Raw genomic sequence first — 20917 nt, forward strand, 5'->3', positions numbered from 1 at the left:
CCAGAGCTTTGGAGTTTCCTCCCCCATCAGGCCTCCAGAGTGGAAACATGCAGTCAGAAGCCCTCTGCTGGACCCGAGGGTGCATTATGTCTCTCTTACAGGATACGGTCACATTTTCAGTGATTCTTAAAGCAACAGGCTGTGAATAAAAGATGGACGTTGCCACATGTAAATGTTTTAGTTTTGATCGGAGACTTAGCAAGTTAGAAATCAGAAAACTGCAGACACATCTCCCATTCTGTCCCTTTTTATTTTATCTATTTAAAGTCTGAAGCAGAAAGTGGCTTGAGACTTCTGCCTAAGTCTTGGGAGACCTGGCTGAGCAGATACAAAAAAAACACAGAACACAATAAAACCGTTAAATAAAAAAATTAAAAAAACAGGTGCAAAACATAGGAAATCATCTTCAGAGTAGCACATCTGTTGAACTGTCTTTTTATTATTGTTTTCAGTCTGAACTGGGCAAATATTTACAAAGAAGGTTATAAAAGAAACATTCATTCATTATTCGTACCACTTCCTCTGATTAAGAGTCGCAGCCCAGCAGCCTCTGGGTGAGAGGCGGGGTACACCCTGGACAGGTCGGCAGTCCATCGCAGGGCCAACACACAGAGACAAACAACCACTCACACTCGCTCCTAAGGACTATTTAGATGAACCAGTTAACCTAACATGCATGTCTTTGGACAGTGAGAGGCAGCCGGAGAACCCGGAGAGAACCCACGCAGACACGGGGAGAACATGTAAACTCCACACGGAAAGGCCGCCGTTTGAGCCTCCCCCCCGGCCGAGGATCAAACCAGCGACCTTCTTGCTGTGAAGCCACAGTGCTAACCACTATTCCACCGTGCAGCCTGGTTTAATAAAAACATTAAATTATCCAAACAAACTGAAAACATATGAAGATAAAGTTTACTGGATTCATGAATTAAGTGAGAAGACCGGACCGGGTCGGACTCCGTGGAAAGTGGAGCTGAACTGGAGACTCATCACACCAGTTTCTCCATCTTCTATTGTCCAGTTCTGGTGAGTCTGTGTGAATTGTAGCCTCAGTTTCATGTCCTTACTGACAGGAGGGAACCCGCTGTGGTCTTCTGCTGCTGGAGACCACCTGCTTCCAGACTGGACGGGTTGTGTGGTGCTATTCTGCTGGAACCAGTGCTTACTGGACTTTCTGTTGCCTTTCTATCAACTCCAACCAGTCTGACCAGTCTCCTCTGACCTCTGACATCAACATCTGGACGTTTTCTCTTCTTCTTGAGAAAGAGACATGGAATTACTGAGCTGCAGCAGACCTGCACAAACCAGCTAAATGCATCCACAATAAACATCAAGCAAGTGTTCATTATAAATCCTCCCATTAAAGAGATTATGTGCAACACCTGGAATTAAATGTTTTTCTCTCAGCAGCCACACGGGGGCGATATGCACAATAAAAATCAAGTGAGCACTTGTTGCTTCATTCTCTGCATTCAGAAGTAAAAATGGAAATCAGGAAGCAAGAAATACAGGAATACACTCTTTTATTTCTTTGTCTTTGTGCAGCTGGTATTAAGTCCCACTTTACAAGTACAACATGATCACTTCTACGATGTGCTTTATCCTGCAACCTCGTCGGAACACCGTCCAGGTAGCCCTTCAGGCTATTCCAGTTATATAAACAACTGAACTTGCTGTTCACCCTGATCAACCAGTAACTTAAACTGTACAGAATCTGTGTTTAATCCCTGTAAAAAGACAAAAAAAAGTAGGATTTCTCCACATCAGATCATACGGTGAAAATTACTGACAGTGCAGGTGAGCGGTGAGACATTTAACACGTTTTTACTCCACAACTTCTCACTTCACAGATCATATGTGATGAGACTGATGCACTTATACAAAAGCTTTCACTTGTAAGTAACTATTTGGGTAAAAAGAGAACTGTTTCGTAAGTGTTACATTAACAGCAGCTGTATCAAAATAACACTAAATGTCCGACAGGCGGAACAATGCAGCATGTGATGAGGTGACAGAGTGATAAAAGAAACCACAAATACATTTTGAGGAGAGTTCTGTAACAGTTAATAGTCAACACAAGCAAAAGAAACAATAAAAAAAAAAAAGTAACCCTGCGCTAAAACAAACCACAGCTACAGTAAAGATATGAAGGTTTTTTTGAACACACAAGGCCTGAAAAGTTACTGGAAATATTGTACATTGGTGTAATTGTCTGATTGTTTTATGCATACATACGAAGCTATAAACTGGTTCCTAAACTATATTTGGACTTGTTTACACAGGAAATCGTCATCCCAGTGAGGTCAGGATTCATCCTCGTAACAAAGCCCAGCACAAACTTAAAAAAAACAAAAAAAAAACTTTTTAACTTTTACATTTAAAAACCCACCTACATGAATCGACTTAAAATGTAAAAATCAACAGATTTTTAGACAAAATATGTGTCATGCATTCAAATGTCGAGTCCCAAAGGAAGGCAAAAAGCTTTGCAGGCTTGCACCGACCGCTTCAGTGTTGAAGTAAATGAACATGACGCTCCAGTGTGTTACCTGTACCTGTTTTATTCTGCCTCTACAGGCTCCGTAGAGCACACTGGGACCTATGGGACTGGATCCCAGCACAGTCATGCCGCTGGTACAGAACACTGATGCTGCCTGTTGCAGACTAAACGTGCTAGTGGTGAAGCTGTAAGTACAGGTGCATTAAGGCATGCTTGCTGAGTGCTTTTATGCACCTGTTGCCTCTCAGAGTCTGTGAATGAGTTGATTAACTTTTAACATCGACTGGTCTTCTCCGGGCATATGAAGCGCTCCTGCTCCTTTCCTTCTGCACTAGACTGCTTCTCCCGGTTGGCCTTGAGGTTTTCCTGGGTGGGGATGCTACTCTGAGCAGCCTGAAGTTGGCGCTGTCGCTCTACGCTGTACCACATACCGTAACCAAAGTAGATCAGAAAGCCTGAGAAAGGAGATAAAGTCAAGAGAGACATGAGATACAATACACAATACAACAAAATACAGTGGGAGATGTTATCATGTCATGCTTGTTTGAAGTGTGGTACCAGCAAGATGATTAAAAAATGTTGGGATGAAGGCGGTGAGTCCAACTAGTATGACTGCAATGTTGAAAAATCTCACTATCTGATGGGTTTCCTTCACACTTTTATCTGTTAGTTTTCAGAGACCGTACATAAAAGATGGACGAAGCCTCCGTGACGTCACCCGTAGGTTTCTAAAGAGCTGAATTGAAGCTCATTTAGCGGTTGCTACTGTAGCCATGTTGGCAGCGTCATTTGTGCCGTCTTTGTTGGAAAATACAAAAACCAGCAAATGGGTAGAGATGAGAGGGGGGCTGTGTGCGTGGGGGTGGATGATTGACATCTGCCTCCGACCTGCCTGTCGCCAAGAGCTAACCTGGAGCTAAAGGAAAAATAACAGGAGCTAACCAGTTAATGGATGTAGGCTAGCTAAAGCTAAATCACGCTGTTAATCAGCTAAAAAACACGGTACTGCTAGATGCTGCCTTCTTACTGCAGGATATTTGGTATCGGGGTGAACGGCAATTTTTTGCCACTTCTGCATTGGCTTCACTTTTAACTGGCTGAAGTTGCGGCTTGGTACCTTTTCTGACAGTCATCTTTATGCTAAGTAAGGCTAAGCTAACTCAACTAAACTGGAAGTATCGTTCTTATTTGCTTTTCTTGTTATTGATAATGACCCAAATGGTCAAATACCTTTTTTACAAAGAGTCACAACTGTTCATGTTGCGCTGAATGAGCTGTTGAAAGCTACTCACCTACAGCCATCCAAACAGAGAAGCGTATCCAGGTGTCTCCACTCAGTTGAACCATCAGGTAAATATTGACAAATATGCTCAGAACAGGAAGAAAAGGTAGAAGTGGTACCTGTGGTGATGATCATACAGTAAGCTGTGATTTTTTTAATGTGCTGGATAAATATTGCTGCATAATTTATTCAGAGATTCCAGTGAGCTGCTACGCACCATGAAGGACACCTTCTTGGTTGTCTGAGGCTGCCTGCAGACCATGACAATGCAACCGCTGAAGATTAGGAGGCATATTGATAGCAATACCAGGATCCACGCTTTCAAGCCAAAGATTGAGTCGAGATGGTATGTAGTGAGATAGCTGATGATACACACTACCATCACTGTGGTTTGAGAGCACACAAAGAGGTTAAAGTAAAACTGGAGTCAATCAAAATATTAAAAATCTCATGAGCAGCATACCTAGAATGCAAATGGACATGTTGACCACACTGGATGAATGCTCAGAAGGCGAGGCAGGAGGTTGCAGGACCGTCTGCAGGGCTGAGCCACCACCTTTCAGCATGTTAAGGTGGGACTCCGACTCTGTCAAGTCGGACTCGCCTTCTTCAGGTGACAAGTAGTCCCTTTCCCCTTTACCGGTATGACGCTCCAGAATCCCATCTGGCTGGTACCTAGAGGACAGGGACAGCAAATCTGCCTTGTATTCAGAGCCATTGGTGGAGCGAGACTTTTATACATGGGATGACCAGAGGGAGAGTGGGACTTTATGGGTGGGTGTTGCCTCAGGTGATTGACAAGTCACTGAGGGGTGTCCAGTCAGATTTCAGAGGTGGCCACTAGTAATGCACGGGTTGACCCGTAGCCTGCTGGTCTCGCAGGTTGTCCATGGTTCGGCTTGAGAAAATGTGCACTTTGATTGCATGGCAAGTGGGGCAGGTCATCAAATACACGTGTCCAATGAGGATAACCTGCGATCTTGCATCATTTGACGTTACCACTTGCCTTTTTCAATGTGTTCTCAAGCACATGGTTTTTTAGGCAGAGTAAAATCAGACTTTAACTGAATAAATACCATGCAGATTGTGAAAGTTGGTTTGGTTATGCGAGGCAAGTTGGTTCAGGCAGGATTATTTTATATATGCAGGATCTGCATGTGCATCTCTAGGGCCAACTGCCACCCTGGCCCCCCCTTTAGTTTCGCCCCTGTGAACAATTAAAAACCAGGGTACAGTGGTGTTTTCTTATGTCATTTTCAGTGTATTCAAATATTACTACACTATAGAATGTATTATGCGCCTCACATATGTACTGTAATAGTATTTACTTCACTGGCCCTACTTGAATTGTATAACAGCTCAAAGGATTTGGTTCTACTTTACAAGCAAGTTTGGTTTGTATCCGGTTTAAACCAGAGAATGAAAACAGTGTGTTTGTCTTTCTGATGCTGTGACGATGTGTCTGTTCCCAACCGAGGGGTTTCAGAGTTTTGCAAGGAAAGAAACTTAAGTAAACACCTCCATTTACTCAAGCACTCACTTAACACCCATACAATGGGAGCTTTCACAGCTCTTACATCACCAGTCTGATGCAATAACAAACAGGGCAATCATTCCTGCGGGCATTTTTAAAAACCTATTAAGGAAATACTTTCACAATGTTACACAAATAAGATTTATCTAAAGCCATATTCTTAGAGAGATGTTTACAAACGTACCCACCTGAGAATCAGTACACAAACAGCAACTAGTGAGTAGGCCAGCAGAGTGCCAATGGACATCATGTCAACCAGGGCTTTCAGATCAAACAGGAAGGCCATGATGGCTGCAGAAAGCAAGAAAGATGTGAAAATTACAAATAATAAGTACCATTACTGATAACTGGCACATTCTCAAACCCAGCAGTTAACACCAACATACACAAAATACGCATACACAGGTATTAAAGTTCAAATATGGAAAAGCTCTTTGCTTCAGATGCAGCATCCAATAAATGCACATGAAAGTCAACAGATGCAAATTAAGTATCATGCATAGTAGTTTTTTTTATGATAAAGCAGAAGAGCCTAATGTTTTCCTGCTGTACCATGTCAGCTGTGATCATCTCTATACCAAGAGTCATTTGATGTGAGATACACTGCAGTGTTGTTCTCAGATCTCTGTTTGGTATCTCAGCATCCGACTGCGGCATGGAGTTGATCTCAGCAGTTATTTCCAACACAGAACAGTGGTATGTCTGCTGCTCCACACAACATTATTTTAACAACAAAAATAGCATTTAAAAAAAGAAAAAGCTCCTTGACTCAGACTTGCAAGGTGCTCGGTACATGGCTTGTGGTTGTGGTGTGCTGGTTCCCTCCCAGTGTTCACATCTGCCAGCCCCTCCAGCAGGTCATTCACCCTGCAAGACTTAGCCCCAATGTCTGAGCACACAGTGCAGCTATGTACTGAACAGCTGCAGCCTACTGAGCAGGAAAGCTTTAAAGTAGAAGCTCTTAACACAGTATGAGCACCACATCCATCCACAAAGACCGGACTGTTTGAAGTGAACTTTACTTCATTGTTACATAAAATGATCAATGTGTATGTGCATTTGTGTACAATCATATGGGAAAAAAAGTGCAACCTCCTTTAAATTTAAGGTTTTATCGGGACATAATAGAAATTTATCTGGCTCTCGCAAGATTTTAGTATTGATTAAAAATAAAAAAATAAAAAATTGGAGACCATCATTCTATAGTAAGAAATATGCTCACCCTGTGATCAGATCAGACAATACTTAGAGAAACTGTAATAATCTAAAAGCTACGTCTCAAACTTTACAGGCCTCAGTTAGCACGTTAAGAATTATGTTGGTATAAATAGAAAAGGACTGACGGGGCCTGGACACCTTGCAGTCTTTGAAATTTATCATGAACTCCCATATCGATACCAAAGTATGTTAGAATCAAATGTCAGACCATTTTTCGAATAGCTAACATGGAAATATGTCATGAGACAGTGAAATAATCCCAAAACAAAGCAGCAAATACAATGAAGACCTGAAAAGAGAGAGAGTGAGAGACAAAAAGAAAATTGGCGAAAATGCAATGTTGAAATGTGCTGAGGGTGTGCATAAATTACATTTCTAAACTAAAAGTAGATGTCTTTTTTCACCTAATTGCATCTTATAAGTGAAATAGTGAAATAAATAGGCTTTAAATGCATTTAAAATAAATTAGGTAATTACAATTCCAAAGTACAAACCCCCCCCCCCCCCAAAAAAAACAACACAAGATTGAGGCTTTAATTGAAAGCACGTGTCATAATAGCTGTAAACAGTGGCTTGTTGTCTGTGTGTTATGTGTAATGTGCAGTATAACAACAAATTTCTGGTATTAAAAAGATCTTTGAAGAAAGGAAGCAGTCATAAAATCTGGTAGAGAATCCAAAATAGTCAGATAAGGTTTTACCCATCTGTCAAGTAAAATAAACAACTGTTTTTTATCATAAAAACAAACAATCATTAAAATCAATAAATGTTTAACTTAGCCTGGAAAGCAAACTGCAAAACAAGCTCCATGCTTCAGTTTTCTACACAATATTTATTTTTGACCTGCAGTAGGTGATTTTAAATAGCATCTTTTAACAATGCTATGCTAGCTGACATTAGCTTACAACACTAATGTCGCTAGCATGCTAAGGTTTAGGTTATTGTTCGTCATGTTTGTCATTGTAGCTTAGCATGTTGCACATTTTGGACATCTACTTAATTACTACATGACACAGGACAGCTGAGGCCATGAAAGATAAAATCCCAGTGCTAGCATGTATAGTAGTTCTATTAGCATAAAATTCATGTAGGAGCGAATGAAGCGCTATTTGTACCACCACATATTTTTCATTATCAGTGCATTTTTGGCATGTATTATTTTGTCATATCACTTTGTGTGACATTTAGGAACTTAATGCGAGCCATTGAGTCCCCAAATGTCTCAACAAATTTAAATAATGTTGAGTTATTTCACTTTTTTTTGGATGTACAGTGCAGTAGGTTGAGAGTTATGGTTGTGAAAAGTAGTAACAGTAAAAGTTAATAGCTCAACAAATTAACAAGTTTAAGCTGCATTTTTCCAATAAAAGAGCAGAAGAAAACCAAAAACATGCCATCTCATCACTGCAGGCATACATTTCTACAAACATTTACACACGTAAATGTTTTATGAATTGCTCTAAGACTTGGTTCTAAAACTTTGACTTGAATAAGGTCGATTTGTTAAATTTTGAAATTAATTTTCTTTCTTGGAGCAAAGTGATGAGGTTGGATGAAAATTGAGCTTTCCAGTCAGATTTCAGGGCTTTTAATTAGCTTTGTTCCAGTGCTGAATGTTTTTTATTTTTTCTATCAAAAGCGAGTTATGAAAATAAAATTCCGCAGTGGTGAGCAAAAATATTTTCTTTTAAATTGCCATATTTTTGCTTTTTTCACATGCTTTTTACAACACCGTCCCCACGTGCATGCACCACAGATGATGTAAACAAAACAAAAAAGGATAGGAACCAAAATTAAGTCCACGATACAACCCAGTGATAGGCGAGTCCTGGTCCGGCAGCTTACCCGCAATGGTACCGGCTGCCATGGTGGCAGCCACAGGGGACTGATGCTTACTCACTTTGGACATAAATTTGAACAGAATACCATCTCGTGCCATGGCAAAGAGAATACGCGGCAGAGGGAACATGGCGCCCAACAGGCTAGGGAGAAGAGGGTTCAGTGGTTATGCTGAGGGCATTCTGGGAAAGAAAACATGACACCTGCACAACTGTGAAAGAACAACAGAAGCAAGAATTCTTATAGATTACATAATTTAAAGCTGAAAGTCCGATATCCCAACTTCAATTAGACAAGAACCACCCGATCCAACTACATCGACTCCGCTGTATCTTTCACAATTGATTGGTGGAGAAACATTAGCTGAGTGATCTCACTTGGATGCTCCCTGCTTCTCACCTGCAACTACACCGGAGCTCATAGTGGCAATAACTGGGGTCTTCGTCTTAGGATTGATTCGTGCTAAGACTTTGAAAAGCACCCCATCCTCTGCCATAGCATAGATTACACGAGGCATGGGGAAAATGGAGCCCAGCAGACTGCATGAGAGCAGAGACATGCAAGACCTGCAAGTTAGTTACGAGCCCCAAACCCAGAAGCACAGTCACACACAGATAGCAACACTGTCAAAGCTTCAGTAAATGATTTAAGTCAATTTGTGTCTTTCTGTCCTGTCAGTAAGACCATCCTCTTTTTATTTAAATGGCGCACAAACAGGGGTGCTCTTACATCTTGCGAGTGTGTTTCCATGAGGTTGTTTTGCATTGACTTGTAATGAGTTTGACTGATTCAGGTCAGCTCTGACAACATTCACATCAATGTAGATCAGGAGATGAGTTAATGAATAACACCTGGAAGGGTTTGCTGATAGGAAGGCCAGGAGCTATTTAAACTGACAGGGAAGAAAGACGAGATTAAGTCACACTGATATGGCGACATGCTCAAACTTATTCAGCGAATTTAAATTGCAAACATCACAGCACGGGAACATGCTGGTTTCTTTAAACAGAGAGAATTAAATGTTGCACCCACCACACACATTAAGCAACAGGAATCAATCCAACTACAAGACACAGACAGAGATATGTGGTCCAAACTGTTGACCCAATCTCTTCTGCAATTATCACCTATTTATAGCTTCAATTACAAATTACAACCCCCCAAAAAACCTTTGTCTTTGGCCTCCCAAGTACATTTATAGACAGTTGCTGATGTCTTAGATTTATCTCCTGAAAACAAATCCGGTGATACCTGGTAGAAAGGGCACACAGGGATCCCACTGCAACCACATATTTGGCAGGACCCCAACCCACGTATTCAAAGGCCATGGGCAGAGGGCTCTTCTCATCTAACAGGTAGTAGGGCATCATCAGGGTGAGTGCAGCTGACACACCAAAGTACGCCAGGAAACACGCAGTGAGGGACACCACAATCCCAATGGGAATGGCCTTCTGAGGGTTCTTCACTTCCTCACCTGTCACACACAGATACAACAATAAATATTTGTTAATTGCAGATTAGTGATGCGTTGTCCATGAACGAGCCGGCTCTAAGAGCTGATTCTTTGTTGTGAACATGAACAACTGATTCCTTAGGTCTGTGTATATGCTTGATGAAAACACCGCAAGCATGACAAACTCAAAACATTCAATATTGGAGGCCACCAATAGACTGTTTCTAAAAAAGATGGGCGGAGCCTCAGTGACATCACCAGTAGGTTTCTGAAAAGCTGAATTGAAGCTCGGTGGGCAGTTCCTACAATCACCATCTTGGCAGGGGCATGCAAATCGTCTCGCCTGGAAAGTACAATTACGGTCAAAGAGGTTGAGCTGAGAAGGGGCTTTGAGCATCATGGTGGATGATTGACATCAAGCAAAATCCAAGCTGCCTGTAGATAAGAGCTTACCAAGCTAACCCAGAGATAACAGGAGCTAACCAGCTAATGAAGGTAAGTGGGCTAAAGCTAAGTCACGTTGTTAACCGGCTAAAAACCGCAGTTGTTCTACGTTCTTCTTAATTGAAGTGGGAGATTGGGTACCTGTCAATCAAAAGGACACGCCCCTAAATAGGCAGAATTTCAAGATTAAATTACTTTTAAACGGGTGAGTTAGAAAAAAATTCACTCCCCCCACAGTTGTCATAGAGGTAAACCTGACCTATTAAACCAAAAATGGATTTTAGTACCAGGCTGTAAAGGTATTTATTTCCAACTTCTGTGAAGTTGGTCTTTTTAACATGGGAGTCTATGGGGATTTGCTCTGTTTTGCAGCCCCTAGTGGATGAAGGGGGAACTGCAGTTTTATGCACTTCAACATAGGCTTCACTTTTAACCGCCGCTTGAGGCCACCACTAGGGGGCAGCGCACAGCAGACTCTGGACTCTAAACTAGTAAAAAAAAAAAAAAATGTCCGTCTGCTGGTAATGTATATCAGTGGCATTTCGGTGAACAACAGTTTATCAATCTATTGCTAAATATTAGGCACGAGTGTTTGTCACTGCGAGGGAAGAAGCATTTATATAAATGCCAGTAGTTGCCAACAAGGCCAAAGAGACGCTCTTCAAAACTATTTGCCATTGTGTTTACCTCCAATCTTGTTTCATGCTCTTGTTTGCATGAGTCCCTCTCATGTTCAAGTTGATATTGCACCTAGTACCTGCAACATGTTACCGCATGTCAGCGTGTACAGCCTTCATGCCAAAAGTATGGTGAGAACATGTTAGGCGCCATGATACGTACATGGACGCATCACCAGGATTAAGTACATCTCAGGCCTAAGAGAGCTGAATCTTTACAAGGGGCTGGACTTTATTTTGATGGGAACACCCTGCAGTCAGTTCCATGAGAGGAACGACTTGTCCACACGTATCTCACAAAACAAAGGTATTTTTCTCTGATTTGGCCTGTCATCCATACAAAAACGCAGATTTATGTGATCAAAGAGCTATTTAAAAAAAAAAAAAAAAAAAAAAAAAAAAAAACTGACCAAAGCAAAGATGTGCAAAAACTCTGTTTACACGTGTGCATGTGGACATATATAACCAGAGTTTTAGGTTTTAAAACGTCACCTTCTGCAGCAAAAAAATACCATGATGTCATATGTGCAACCTTTGTTTTTAACAGCATGGACGTGTTTGTTTTAACACTCCCGTCAGTACCGCTCAACATAGACGATCAAAGGCAAAAGACAATATTAAGGACAGTTGTTTTCCGGTTCCTAACCAGATCACGTTAGAGGCATGTTACGTGGAAGTGCCGTCGTGAGACAGAAGGCTATGCTGATCGGACATGATTAGGGATGCTACCGCCGTCTAGAGGTTTGATACGTTTATGAATGGGCTTAACAACGCGGTTATGCAGATAGGTATAGATGGATTTATTTTTGAAAAACAAGGTCATGTGGACTTTTTTTTTCAATTTTTTTTTTTTACTGGTTGAGGAGGGAAAATATTTGGTTTTACAAAAACCCGGCTGCGTGTGGACATGGTGTCGGATCAAACAACCATGTCGAGAAGGAACAGTACAGACCAGGAACACAGAGGAGGCTGGAAGCCAGGTTTAAATCCAAGTGTGTCAGGTAAAAATAAAGATAAATTGATGAATTCAAACTGTCATAATATTCAGACTTTGGTCTTTATGTACCTGATTTGCTTGGTGTGGTTCTATGTTGTTTTGAACATAATATTTTATAATAAAGATAATTAAGACTCATGATAAAAATGAATTAAAAAAAATTGCTTACCAATATACAAACCACTTATAACTGCTAAATTAGACTGCAAGAAAAGCTCTGAGTGACACTAAATGAAGAACAATTCGAGGGCTAAAAGAACTGACTCTTCTAAGGGAAAAGAGCCGAACTTTCCATCACTAGTTTGATAAATGTGAATCCTACTAAACTCCAAACAATCCCGACTGACCTGTTGTTGCAATGCAGTCAAATCCAACGAAAGCATAAAAACAGGTGGCGGCTCCCGCTAAGGTCCCACTGAAGCCGTACGGCATGAAACCGCCAACGCCGTAATCGCTGCTGATGTTGGCCGTCACCGACAAATTCCTGCAAGAACATAAATGCCACCATTTTATAAAAATTGTTAGAAGGAAGGAGCTCTGATTGGGCTGTTGCCAGACATGTTAGCAAATGACCACTTTACCTCGTAACTATGGTGACGTTTATCAGAGATTCTTCGGTTATCTTCCAGTTTTCTGCATCTCCTTTAACAAAGCCAGAGATGATGACGAACAAGAGAACAAGCACGTTGATTGACGTGAAGACTTTATTGACCCAGGCAGATTCCTTCACCCCGAACGACAGAAGTCCTGGATGAATGTAAGCAAAGCAGAGCTCAGAACGGAACTGTCGTCGTCGTTCTAGTTTATTTAAAATATCAACTCTACAACTCCTGAGAGTGGTGATGTCTGTCCCTAACTCTAACAAAGACATCTAGTGTTTAAAAATAGTTAAGTTTTATCTTTAGACAACAAAATAACTCTGAAATAACAATGTCACTGTTGTGTTTTCTTCAAGAAAGCAGAGCTTGAAATCTTGAGATACGGAGAGTTGAGGTTTTCTCAAGTCGCTCTGGACTTCGGTAAAAAGCTTCTTCAATAAATATTACATTTTTATAATAAACGCCAAACTCAGAAATCAGAGATGCTGACAAGACAAGTCTGCAGGACTCCCACTGCAGAACAAATAAGCAATGATAGCGTGACCTCCTTGAGCATGACATGGTGACAATATCTTTTTTTTTTGTTATTTTGTCAGTTTAATTTCAGCTGCACAAACACCGTCTGCAAACACATCATATGTATTTCCAAACTAAAACATAGACGCAAGGAAAATTTATTTATATGTCACATTTCATGTATAAGACATTCAACACGATCAACATAAGACAATAAAAGACTAACTTATTGGTCAAACTTTAGAGAAATAAATTCAATAAAAAGAAAACGGGGTAAAATAAAGCAGGTTAAAATACATTAAATAAAAGTTCCAGTGTGAAGAGGTAACAGTTGTTTGATTAGTCTTTAATCTTGATTTAAAGCAGTCGCGTTACAGCAGACCTGGTTTCTGGAGTTTCTTCCACATGTTGGAGCAGAAAAACTGAACGCTGCCTCCATGTTTGGTTCTGACTCCGGGAACAGAAACTAGTCCTGACCCTGATGACCTGTTAGGATCTGGTTGCTTCATGACAAACCAGAAGATTCTGATTGTTTTTTCTCCTAAGCGATTCAGCGCTTTACAAACAAACAGCAGGATTTAGAAGCCAGTTCTTTGACAGCCAGTGTAAAGATCTGGACTTAGATGATCCACTGTCTTGGTCTTTGTGAGGACTGGAGCAGCAGGATCCTGGACTAACTGCACTTGTCTAAAGGAATTTTTATGGAAACCTGTAAGGACAGCGATCTAGTCTAATAACGATCAATGCAGAAATCTTGCTGAGTCATCAGTCTTTCAATCCTTAATATGTTCTTTAAGTAATAAAAAGCGACTTCAAGCCTGTCTTAATGTAACTGCTGAAATCCAGGTCTGAGTCCAGGACTACACTGAGATTTCTGGTTTCCTGTTGGTTTTGAACGTTTAAAGCTGGATTTTAATCTTTCCTTTTCAGCTCCAAAAACTATTATTTTAGTTTTGTCTTCATCTAATTGAAGGAAGTTCTAGAACATTAAACCTCTAATGCATCTGATCAGTTTGGATCAGACTATAGTGTCCTGGTGAGATGGTTGTTGTCAGTTTATATTGCTAACAACAGATAGCCCAATCGGCACTTGATCAAGTTATCTGGGTGTCACATTGTTACCAGTTCGAGATGAATGATGTTTAAGAATCAGATCTTCAATGAAGGTCTAAAATATTCTCAATTCTAATGTGACAAAATGTACCAATTTCCATCCAAAATGAAGACATCTGACAGTCATCCGCTGGGGAACCAGTTTCAGAGTACAGGGTGGTCACATGTGGTCTCGGCCTGCTCAGCGATCGCAACCATGTAACAGTTAATGTTGTTCCTAAAACATGCTTCTCAGGATTTACCAGCTTAAATATAAGTAAGGTCATATGATCATATAACTGTCTTTGTGACTGTAAAGTGTAGTGTCATGTTCAGGCAAAGCTGGTATCTTCTCATCAAGACTTGTAAAATTATTTCCATCTCAATATTCAACAAATCATTTCATCTGAATAGTACAAAGCAATATTTCTTGCACATTGCATCATGCTACAGCTACATATGTAGGTGATGATGCAATGTTGTGATGTTGTATAAGCTGTTTTCTCTGATATCAGCACAATCTGTCCTTTCCTGCCATGCTAGGATAAAACTCGGTGAACTTTTCACGTCAGTAAAACTGTTGACTGAAACTACTTTTTTTCAATAACATGCAGAGATTAATGTTGTTGAACTGTTGGATACAGGCTCCAAAGACTCCTTTTTTAATACTTTGAGTGTGTTAGAAAAAAAAAAAAAAAAAAAGCAGGTGATCAGGGCCGGACCAAGCTTTTATGGGGCCCCGAGCAAAAATTGACATGGGGGAACCTCAACTCCTACAGTACCAGTGGTGTAGTCCAGTGTATACGCAGGTAAATGGAGTACAGCCACTTCTTTTTTATTCAGCATTGAGGACACCCTCTTCTAAACCCCCTGTGATGTTGCATTTACAATTAAAAATGTCCCTACACATGAACCTACGTTGCCCAGCAGCTATGCTAAGGTTACCTTTGGTGCCACCAGCAGTCAACTTAAACCTGAACATAGACATAATAAAGATATATGTATACATGTAAATGACCCATTCTCTCACTGATCTGTGTGCCAGTATTGGTTTAGTCATTTCATAACTCTTCCTTATTGAAAATAAAGAGCAGAAATTATCTGACGATGACCAAATATACTGATGGATTTTGGGGGTAAAATAAATAGAGTTGTCTGACCATCAATTTTTTCTGAAACAGCGTTTTCTGGGCTACTTTTTCCGTTTTTAACAAAACGGCCAAAAATTGATGGTATACCAACTTCTTGAGGGACCATTACTCCACTGCACAGCACCTGTCATGCTTGAACATTTTATCCACTGTAAATGTAACACACACATACAGTTACGTTATTTGTAGCAGGCTTCATATAAGTATGTTTTTAACCTTACTGTGGTAGCACGTTCAGACAAATGGCCTTGCATTAATTTTCATTTTTAAATATTTTAAGTGATTTAAAGTGTGATGTACTGGACTGGTAATTGAAAGAAACAGAAAGAATCAGTAGACATGTAGAGTGAAGAAGTTAACAAGTTTAAATAAAGCAAAACATGTAATCTTCCCCCATAAAACAGTTTCTAACCAAAGCGGATTTGTCCTTGTCTTCATATGTTCACAAACCTCTAAAATTCTACAGAGCTACGTGATTCTGAGCTGCAAAAATTCAGACTTGAACTGTATTTAGCATTAAAACATAATGAAATGGTAGAAAATTGTTTGTGCTTTTATACCATATTTAAATTATGCAGCAGTATATTTATTTTTTAAATAGAAGAACTTGATAGTGATGCAGGGGGGTCCCAGGCAGCTGCTTAGTTGGATTATGCTTGGTGTTTTGTCAAAATATGCCACCATGTACAGTTGAGGAAAATTATGACTGTAATCAAATAAAATAATCTACCAGTGCAACACCAGATTTTTTACAATTAAGAAACAACTTTCAAAAAGTTAAAAGCAACCATTTTAAGTCCATTATTAAGAGAACCTTTTAATTAAGTAAAGATAGGTATTTTCAAATAGTGCAATAATTTAACTTAAAAGGCATGTAAAAATAACCAATTTAAATAAAAGATGAATACTCTGAAAATATGAGAAGTAATAATAGACTGTATATAGATATGGACGTACAGCTATATGGGCAAAGAGGTAGAGCTGAGAGGGGGGCTGTGAGCGTCATGGTGGATGATTGACATCGAGTGAATTCTGAGCTTTTTGTAGCTAAGAGCTAAACGAGCTAACCCCGAGATAACAGGAGCTAACCAGCTAATGGAGCTAAGCAGGCTAAAGCTAAGTCACATTTTTAACCGGCTAAAAACCACGGTTGTTCTACGTTCTTCTGACTTGAAGCGTGAGGTCTGGTACCTGTCAATCAAAAGAACACGCCCCTAAATATGCCGAACTTCGAGATTAAATTACTTTTAAACGGGCGAGTTAGAAAAAAAATTCACTCCCCCCCCCCCCCCCCCCAGTTGTCATGAAAGTAAACCTGACCTATAAACCAAAAATTGATTTTTGACCAGGCTGTAAACATGTTTATTTCTGCTGTAAACACGTTTATTTCTGCTGTGAAGTTGGTCTTTTTAACATGGGAGTCTATGGGGATTCGCTCTGTTTTTGGAGCCCCTAGTGGATGAAGGGGGAACTAGGCTAACTAGGCTTCACTTTTGACCGCTGAAGGCTCCGTCCATGTTTTACATACAGCCTATGGTAATAATCTTACACGTTATCAACTTTCAAACAAGATTATAATACTGTAAAACACTTAGTTTGAATATCAGCGTATTTAATAGAGTCACCCTCATGATGCTATGCTTTACACGGAAGACGAAGATGTAAAAGATCGGACGGTTTGGTCCATCTTCCTGTATCGGTTATGTAATTTGATCCGTTGTCAAGGAGCTTATCCATCCATCACTTGACGCAGAAAATGGAAATTGTGTTGTAATAGCTAGCTAAAAGGGAAGCTTTAGGGTAAAAAGAAAAAACTAGAGAAGAAGAAACGCAACCTGAATAAGATGATCCAGAAAGCGTTAAATATAGAGTACCAAAAGAAGAAGTTGAAAAAAAATATATATATCATGGTCTTCTGTTTTTTTGTTTTTTTTTAAGATAGTTTCAAACTTGAAAGCAGTAAATTTCCACTACAAACTGGTGTCAATACGCAGAGGTGAACGCTGAACTCAATACTGCCCACTAGTGGATGAACTGACTAAACAACATCCACATTTACATACGTAAAGCAGCATAAATGGGCCTTTAGTGGATGGGAATTATAAAATTGTTCAAAAACAGAAAAATCATATTTTTGCTGAAAAATTGTTCTAATGACTTTCGAATGGAGATGGTTTTTATCCAGCATCCTCATAAAAACAACCAAACACTAGAGGACTGGTTCCGGGACCACTGATCTAATGAAATCATCTCATTGGCAGACGGTCGAGTCACCTCATGATGAGCTTTTCGAATCGGGCGCTATATTGACTGAAACTAAACATGTTTGGCTCAAATCCCTGAATTATAGCACAGTGGTCTGTAAGTAGCTGAAACCTCCATGTGGAGCATCTCAGCTGACTGACATCATGAAGCTGATGTTTTGGACCTCTCTTGGCTGTAACCATGTTTGACTGTGTTTGTGTGGGTATCCAGTGCAGTCACACAAAACCTCCAAGGTGCATGTGCTTTGCCCGTTGCTAGCTGTCACACAGTGTTCTGCCAATTTTTCATTGGATAATGCAAATTATGGATCATGGGTTCTAATTTACGCCCATGCAGCCTGTGTATCCGCGCTCAGTTTTACAATTAGCCGTATTTATCCGTGGCCTTACCAGAAAGCAGCAGAATCAGGCAGACTGCAAAGAAGTCTGGGTACGGAGCCAAACCAGGAGAGTTCATGCGGAAGTGGGTTTTACAGAACATCTCTATGTGTCCTCCGATCATTTCATCAAACGTGCCACTCCACGCTCTGGCAACAGAGGAGGTACCTGGTAGAAAAAGTACAAATTTCACTGAGAAGCCGCTTTTTTCTCAAGAAAATATAATCCAGACATTTTCAGGAACTCACCAATCACATAGGAGAGGATGAGGTTCCACCCGGTGATGAAGGCCCAGATCTCCCCAACAGTCACGTAGCTGTACAGGTAAGCAGAACCGGTCTTAGGGACCCGGGCACCAAACTCAGCGTAACACAGACCGGCCATGACGGACGCTAGAGCAGCAATTAGGAAGGAGATGACGATGCTCGGACCAGAGTTTCCTTTGGCCACCTCTCCAGCCAAGACATAGACACCTGCACCCAGAGTGCTGCCCACCCCCAGTGCAATGAGGTCGAGGGTTCCCAGGCAGCGGCAGAGCTTGGAGTCCTCCAAGTTGTTCAAGTCAACCACTTTCCTGCGCACCAAGGAGCGGCTAAACGACAGAACCTGTCCCAGCATGTTGTCACCTGTTGAGAGAAAGAGAGGAGAAAAGATTGGAAATATCTGATCTCATTTTGCAGGGTTGTGTGACTGAATGAGTAATGTACACAATGTTTGAAGAAACATCTCGACAAGCTACATTCTGCACAGAGTCATCAATGGATCAATATCTGCACCTCTTTAAAGCTCAGTAGAAGGTGCTAGACATGTGAAAGCAAAGTTCAGTTTGATTTAGCTCCCCCTGCTTTGCATTTTGGGCTCTTGCAGCTTATTCTTTTGGCAAAACCCTGAAAAGTCAGTTATATAACGGGTGTGTAGATGAATGCAAACGCTACAAGCTGCCGTGCATTTGCAGGAAGGCTGCCAACTTGCTGCGGCGCGGTGAAGTTCACAAACTACGGGGCTCGTTCAAAACTTTTGTTTGGGGTTATGGTGCAGATCGAAGCGGTCAAAGAGATGCATTCATGAGGAGACCATGAGAGCAACTACATGACAGTAAAACATTCCAGCAGCTCTCTCGACTAATTACATGTATCGGACATAAAGAGAAACTTCTTCTTTGTTTTCATTGTTTTGCAAACTAAAGTGTCCAGTTTCATTCAAGTGATTCATAGAGAAGCTCTCCACAATATTTGCATCAATACAATATGATAAATGTGGATAAAACATCCCTGCGCCTTGCTGAGTATTTTGCAATCTTCTTTGAACTGAAGGCTCCTTCTTTGAACCCAAACTGTGCCCAACTTGACCACAAATGAACACTGACTGCTGTCTAAATGTGCATTGATCTCCATTGCAGTGTGGATTTTTACACCCAGAGAAATGAGTCTTAGTTGTGGCAGCTCATTAACATTATAATATGAGCTGCTGTATACATTAACCATGAATACTGGGACAGTAAATATGATGGAGAATGAAAAGAAAGTCTTAAAATATGCACAGTGAAATTTGTCTGATTAAAAAATGTGCACAAACGATCAACTTTGATAGGAAATTTGACCATTTTTATTTATTAGAAGATGTTTTAAATACTTATTCTTAAGAGACATGTTCTTACCTTTAATCAGCACAGCTTAGAAGTGAAAGATCCAAGTGGAAGGATGTAAGAGGTCTCCAATCTTTTCCTCTTCCCGCTGATCAAGTAACACCTACTGGTCCTGTGAAGAGATCTCACCAGCGTGCAGAACACACATTCACTATGCAAGCACGTTAACTGTGCAGAGGAGTACTCTTACTCCTCCCCTCTGTCCCCAATGTTTCCTCATAGGATCTGCCCTTGCCTTGCCCCTAAAATCAGTTGAGAGTGTGCCACAGCCAGGGGAGTGACGTCCCTAGAGCAAAGAGGCAAGAATGGAGGCGGGGAAGCGAGGGGGAATAAGGCTGAACAAGAGGGGTGATATTTCATTTCCAGACTTGTGGTTTTAGGGGAGTGAAGCATTGCAACATGAGTTTTTCCCCTGAGGATTGCGCAGTAAAATAAATTGAGAAAAAAGAAGAAATAATTCCTTTTGCATAGTCAGATCCCAGCTGTCCAGATGCTTTCTGAAAACTGATAAATGGTTAGGCAACTTTCACTGACAAACAGTGAGGCAGACACTGTTTACCCAGCACAGTTTACAGTAGGGCTGCTAAAAGCATGGGTGCTGATTGGTCAATGAAGGGTGGATATTCTGGGGTGGAGGGGTGGGGGATAAGTCCTCCTAATGGAAGACAAGTATTGCTCAATGTACCCTGAGCTGCTGGACCCATGAACATATTAAAATCAATTCCACAGCCCTCTGTGCTGCACCTCGAGGGAGAAAAGGTCTGGCATTTCAACAGATACATGTTGAAAAAGTACGTTTTTTCACATCACACACAACTTGAGAATCATGAGAGAGTTATTTTGCTAAGTCCTGCTTAAACTAGTTTAAGACCTGAGTGGGAAAGTAGCAGCTGGCTCCTGGAAACACCGTTCACCCCACAGACCAGAAGCATAGCACAGTTTGTCCATCCGACCATGGAGCCAAATATCATGGACGACTGCCCACCAAGCTTTGGCTGCTGGGCCTGATTGTCCGACCTGCATGTTGATGGGAAAGCGAATGCATTCCTTACAGGAGATCTGACGGGACACACAACTGGAGGATGAATCCAGCTGAGTTACATCAAGCATCAAGCATTTTCTGATGTTTATAGTTAATTTTACTTAATGCAAGTTAAAGTTTCTCACATTTTGTTAAATGTTTGCTGTTAAAATGTTTTAAAAAATACTCATTTTGTTTTAATATGAAGACAGTGACTGCGATGGACAGGCAAGCTGTCCTGGGTGTACCCCGCCTTTCGCCCAAAGACTGCTGGGATAGGCCCCAGCATCCCTGCAACCCTTCATCA

The 20917-nt window shown here is 40.8% G+C and overlaps 1 protein-coding gene across 1 annotated transcript; it reads right to left on the bottom strand.

The window, feature by feature from the left end:
• Positions 1-2773: 2773 nt before the first annotated feature.
• Positions 2774-18565, bottom strand: slc7a2 (solute carrier family 7 member 2; the record flags this gene model as incomplete). Its single annotated transcript, XM_079250198.1, has 11 exons — positions 18193-18565; positions 17957-18112; positions 12526-12691; positions 12292-12428; positions 9625-9847; positions 8380-8516; positions 5505-5607; positions 4246-4457; positions 4000-4166; positions 3793-3901; positions 2774-2955 (listed from the first exon to the last, which is right to left on the bottom strand). The coding sequence occupies exons 1-11, from the start codon at positions 18560-18562 to the stop codon at positions 2774-2776; spliced, it is 1962 nt and encodes a 653-aa protein (XP_079106324.1). The 5' UTR covers positions 18563-18565.
• Between the last annotated feature and the right edge of the window lie 2352 nt (positions 18566-20917).

Source organism: Telmatherina bonti, assembly GCF_933228915.1.
Source record: "Telmatherina bonti genome assembly, chromosome: 12".
NCBI lineage: Eukaryota > Metazoa > Chordata > Actinopteri > Atheriniformes > Telmatherinidae > Telmatherina > Telmatherina bonti.